Source organism: Centrocercus urophasianus, unplaced genomic scaffold, assembly GCF_019232065.1.
Source record: "Centrocercus urophasianus isolate 14NV4802_14NV808 unplaced genomic scaffold, USGS_Curo_1.0 seq_31, whole genome shotgun sequence".
NCBI lineage: Eukaryota > Metazoa > Chordata > Aves > Galliformes > Phasianidae > Centrocercus > Centrocercus urophasianus.
In genome coordinates this window covers 6,240,128-6,246,127 of record NW_024884878.1, presented here as the reverse complement: position 1 = coordinate 6,246,127, position 6,000 = coordinate 6,240,128, and the positions used below count along the sequence as shown (strand labels likewise).

The following is a 6,000-nucleotide window of genomic DNA, read 5'->3' as shown; positions in this document are numbered from 1 at the left end:
AGATAGGAAGAAATTGTTATCTTATGTAAGTGATTGTTCAAAAAAGAAATTTTTCTTCTGCCCTTTGCTGTTTCCATGTTCTTTCTGGGTTGCTTATATTATCTAATCCTTTCTACTCATACTTGCTCATTATCAAGCTTCTCCACTCACAATGACTGAGAACTTGTTAGCACCTCACTTCCAGGGAAGTGCAGCCTGACACTGCCACATCTTGGTCTGTCTCAACGCTTTTTTCAGTAGTAAATGAGATGTTTGTGAAAAGAAAATATTGTGTATGTCATACAAGCTATTTAATTTGAAAAGCTTTTTTGCATGTAAAGTTATTTACAGAACAATTTTATGAAACATTGAGAGGATTTTGTTATGTTTGTATCAAAATTTTTATCCCTAATTCAATGACTCAGTGCTACAGCCTGAAGAACTACATTTATCTGATCACAAAGAAGACAGTTCTGTTTGTGAGCCTGCAAGAACAGAGAAAAAAGAGCAAGAGAATGACAGCAGTGTCATAGTCAAAATTCAAGCATCAGGTATACTAATTTTTTATGTACTTTATAACACTACAGATGCATAGCATTGCAGCATATTGTCATTTTGTATTAGAAAAATTCAGTTAGATAAATATGGAGATGATTAAACTTACTATCATCCTTGTGATTGATGACATTCAAAAGAGATGGGCATTTGTGTACATTGGTGTGAGTGCAGGCTATGTGATTATGACTTAAGACGAAGACGGATCCCATGCAAACCAAAAAATGCAGGTTTTTAGTTATGTCTGACCCATCAGCTGAAATGAAGTCTCTTCAGATTAATCAGTATTCTCATATTACAAATGTGAATTTTTCCGTAGAGTAAATGAGAGGATGGGAGGCAGGATGGATTAGCAGTGAAAACGTCTTTAATAAAATACAGTTCAACAAAGTAACCGTGCTACATCCACACAAGAGCAGGTTGCCTTGTGTTTATCTAGTACATGACTGAGCCTTACTCAGTGAACTCCTGATGCTGTATTTTTTTAAGGCATTACATCAGAGAACATGCACTGAGAACTACAGTTCTACCATACAGTAGGAGTTGTAGATAGGAGCCATTCCTGGTAGATAAATATTAAAAAGATATTTATCCAGGATATTTTACAGCCTCAAACACATTCAAAGCATGTCCAACTCCATTACAGTCCTTGAAATGGAGAGTGTTTCATTGTGCTTCAGAAAACCCAAGTGCAGGATGCTGCACCTGAATTGAGGCAATCCTAAATAATGTCACAAATTCAGGGATTAAAGGCTTGAGATCAGCCCTGCAAAGAGGGTTTTCTGGGTACTGATGGATGAAAAATTGGACATGAGCTGGTAGTGTGCATATGCAGTCCAGAAACACTGTACTACACCAGGCTGTGTCAAAAGAAGCGTGACCAGCAGATTGAGGGAGGTAAATGTCCTCCTCTGCTCTTGTGAAGCCCTACCTACAGTACTGCATCTAGCTCTGAAGCCCCCAGGGCAAGAAGGACATGGACCTGTAAGAGCAAATTTGGAAGGGGACCACAAAATGAGCAGAGACCTGAAGACTCTCTCCTATGAAGAAAGACTGAGAGTGCTGAGATCTTCTGTCTGGAGAAGAGAAGGCTCAGAGAAGACCTCATTACGGCCTTCCAGTATTTAAAAGGTGCTGATAAGAAAGACATTTGCAAACATATGCAGTGACAGAACAAGGGACAGGAGTTCTAAACTGAAAAGGTTTTGATTTAGATTTAATATTTAAAGGAAATTCCTTACTCAGAGGGTAATGAAGCTGTGGATGTCCCATGCCTGGAGGCATTCAAAGCCAGGTTGAGTGGGGCCATGGGCAGCCTGATCTGGTGAGTGGCAGCCATGCTCATAGCATGGAGTTGGAACTGGATGGGTTATAAGTCCTTCCAACCCAATCCATTCTGTGATGGCCTTGCATGTAATGGAAAGGAATCATTCTCAAAAACAAACTATAGCCAAAATAGATGTTAGAAAGATTCACTTACACTTTTTTTTCTTTTTCTATTTTTTTTTTAACAGTGAAACAGTGAAGATAGATGACTAGAATTATACTTTAAGAATAAAATGATACATCAGTGCAGGAATATCTGTACTAAATTATACAATGAGCATCCAAATTCTGTAGCATCTGGCGTATTTTCACACAGAATGAAAAATTGGACTTGATAGTAATTTTTTTTTAGTGTGTTTAATGAGTACTTAATTGTTAAGAAGTAATGCTCTGATCAAATAAAGCTCAGTCATCAGCTAGCTGAATTACATGATTTGTATAGGTCAGCTGAAAATACTTTGAAAAGTAATAGTAAATTCTTGGAAGAGAGCACTCAGTGAGTTCTCATCTTCTTAAAAAGATCAACTCAGTCAATTACAACGAACATATTAAAATAATGGGTATTAAAGAATAAGTAAGAGATTGGTTTCCTTGGCTTCTCTAGGCAAAGACGTCAGAAGTTGAATGCCAGGGAAGGAGAAGTGCTGTTTAAATTGAAGTTATCATAACAAATGAAATTAAATCAGCTAAGTCTAAACTTAAGAGTACAGAGTAGAAGAAAATAATTAGACAATGGAGTAATAGTTCAATCTTAGTAGGAGTCATGAAATCCTAACTATCTATCATGTATTTTGGTCACCTTATGAGATGGATGAAATAACGCAGTTGCCTGTTGTGAGGAGTAGCTTAATTCTATGATCCAGCAGGCTCTTTAGTGAACACTTGTTTTTCTGTTAATGTTGCAGCTTTGTTTGTGTTTCTAGGTGTTCTGTATATTGTAGTCTGGTACATGAAGCCAAACTTTACCATTGTGTTTTCTTTTATTCAGAAAGCCAGTGCCAGTCATATTGTCTGCTGAAGGGAGCAGCTACTTCTGCTTTAAAAGATTTGACTCATCTGGGTGTACTTGCTTCTGTAAGTTGGAGCTTTGACAGCGTTAAGTTTGATCACACAAGATTTTTCCTAAGACAACAGGAGAAGGTGATATGTGATCGTTTTAAAGAAGGTAGGTTTTTAAAAAGTCTGTGTTCTATCTGCAGTAATAACATAGGTTTACTTGGTCACACACAGCTCAATGTCTCTGTTAAGTAACAGAGTTTCAGCAGTTTGTCTTGTGTAGTTTTATTTCTAAAATAACATTTCCTACTTTTCTAGTCCTATATTTATTAACTTAAAATTGTAACACAAGAAGTATTGTAACTGAATTTCATTTTAAAATATTTTAGATATGATTAAAGAATGTTGCTTCTATATCAAACTGTTTTTTTTCTCATTTTAGATATTTTAATGTGAAAAGCTGTCTATATGTTTTTGTTGTTTCTTTTGGTAGTTTAGTAGCTTTTTTTTCACATCTACATGACTACAGGGAAAATAAATGAATAACGCTAAGCCTACTTTAGAAATCAGAAGGAAAAAAAAATCTTACTGATTTCCTTTCTTTCTCACTTCATTTCTGGTATGTGCAAACTCTGTAGAACTAGAAAAAAGAAAAAAAAAACAGAAAAATTTGTGACAACCAAAGAAGATCTTTATGCTACAGATATGAGAGGGACAGCGCACTTCACTGAAAAATACGGGCTGAGGAAGATATAGAAAGCTTTTGAATATTTTGCTTTTTTTTTTTTTTTTTTTTGTAATTTTACTGCTAATAACTGTAGAATAATACAGCAAGCAGTCTACTGCCTGTATAGTCTGCATACTATGTCACAAGCTCTGTGAAAACCTTCAACTGTTCAAATTTTATTGCTTTCTGGGCTTAATGTATCTTTCTCAGAATAAAAGCAATGACAATGAAATTGCAAATGAGGCAAGAAGATAAAAATTATTTTAGTGGTCACTGCAAGATGACAGCCTGTGATTTTTAGGATTGCCATATTAAAGTATAATCAGCAGAGTTCTCTTAACTTGATGGAACCTCAAAAGGAAAAGCAATCAGCTTCACCAATATATGAGGGAGAAAATGAAATCTATATCCATGTCAGTGAATTGCAGAAAGGAAAACATTCCTGAGTATACGAAAGTGTGCTGTTGACTAGTCAGATGAGGCAATAGTACAAAGGATGAAAAGATAGGAAATTTTTAGGTTTCTGTGTCTGTTTGAAAATTGTCTTACTAAAACCAATAAGGCAGTGTGAATTTAATGTCAGACTTTAGGAGCTGTTAACCCATTCTCCAGCAAACACCGTCCATGCCTACACGGATTTCAGAAATGCTTCCTCATGTGGTGCTTGCTGTGGATGAGATAACATGAGAAAGTTAGGCTATGTCAAAGCCTTTTCCTTCTTGAACAGTCAGTTCAAGATTATACTTATTTAACTGATTTAAGGAAAATTCTAAGATGTTGAGTTCTTTTAAACTTCTTGCATATTTATTGTGTAATTTCTGAAATGTTGTACGGACAACACCTATGTCTTCTCTTTGTAAAGGTAAAGTAGATGAGAAAGAGATCATCCTGTTCAGGCATGCTGCTCTGGTGCATCTGCTGGTGACATGTCGAGACCTTCTGTTAACATGTGGCTTGGACACGGCACTAGGTCTGTTTTTGATAGTGAACAATGACACCAAGAATCTTCATGGTTTTTTGTGTTTCTACAGTCTTTCATGTCTGTAAACTGTGTAAGCTGACAACCAGTAAACCTCCAGCATAGTTTCCATGTCATTTTCTTATCCCTTTGCTTGCTTGTTTTGTTACATTTTTAAATATGAATGACTGTACTTTGGTGCTACATGTGCTCAGTTCCTGAATAATATTCTACTGTTTGTGTTATTAGGTGGGTATGAGGATCTACATACATAATGTGCTTATTTCTTTCCAAACAACAAGTTTTGATTCGAATATCTGTGATAAAGCTGTTGGACATGCAAAAGTGACAGGTTCTTTGCTGCATACAATTTACATTCTGAAATGGAACAGTTTCCACTTAAATAGTCTTAGGTCCATTGAAAATGAAGTACTTAAAAGTAAGGCTATTTGAAACAAAATCTTAAGTACTGCCTAACAAACGTATCGTAAGGCTGGGGTTTTGAATTTACCATCCAGATCTTAGCACTGGACTCACAATGACAATTTTGTGTTTCTCTGTTGTTATGCTAATCAGATTTTGGATCTGAAAAATTCATTATAACCTTATTTTATGCCTACAGTCACAATGCCATGCTCCTCAAGTTGCCATTGTACTGTGATTTTTCAGAAAGATCTACCAGAATAAATTAATTAATGGTTTTTGGATGCCCTAAGATCAGACTCCCTCCATGTTTATAGGAGAGAAAAAAGTGTCAAGTTTCAAACTTCAGTTATTCCAAATTATCCCTTCATGGGGAGTGTTTCTTCAAAGATGACGTAAAATGGAAAACATCTGCCATAAACTGAACTGTTGGAAAAATAATTAATTTGTATTTGCCTAATCATTTCTTAGCAATAAAAAATGGGGAGAAAAATTCAGAATGAAAATATGAGTTCTTAAAAAGGTTGTTTTTGTTGTTATTGTAGATAAAGTGGGAGGATAGGGGGGAGAGAAAAGAGAAGTTTCTCTCTGTTAGGTTGATCAGCACTTATCCCAGCAACACCTGCCTCAGGATAGTGCGCATGTCAAAGTGATACTAGAAAATTGAGTTCTGTATAGGCCCTGTGTAGTTCTCACTTAATGTTATGAACTTGTGCAGCGATGGGTGATTCATCCCACAAATGTCTTAGATCTATTTTTTTGTGTGTGTGCATTTTTTAATAACTCTGGCATTGTTCACCATTTGTATAAAAGACATCATTAACAGCTGAGCAGTAATTAAAATAATAGGGAACAGAATAGTGAAAACACACACCAAGTAAAGCTTTGAACAGTGGAACTTCTTTAGTGTTCACCGTGCAGACCAATTAAATGTAACAAAGTTCCAACTCTAGCTGGAATCATATGATAGATATTACAGGAGTTATAACAATTTTATAAATGGCAGTTACACACAGTCTTAGTGATAGTAGTATTC

The 6,000-nt window shown here is 35.7% G+C and overlaps 1 protein-coding gene across 1 annotated transcript in view; it reads left to right on the top strand.

Moving 5' to 3' along the window:
- Positions 1-6,000, top strand: part of SHOC1 (shortage in chiasmata 1) — a 48,694-nt gene that overhangs the window by 23,245 nt on the left and 19,449 nt on the right. The window contains 3 exon segments of the mRNA XM_042829391.1: positions 405-530; positions 2,849-3,025; positions 4,446-4,553. Coding sequence (XP_042685325.1) covers positions 405-530; positions 2,849-3,025; positions 4,446-4,553 — 411 coding nt within the window.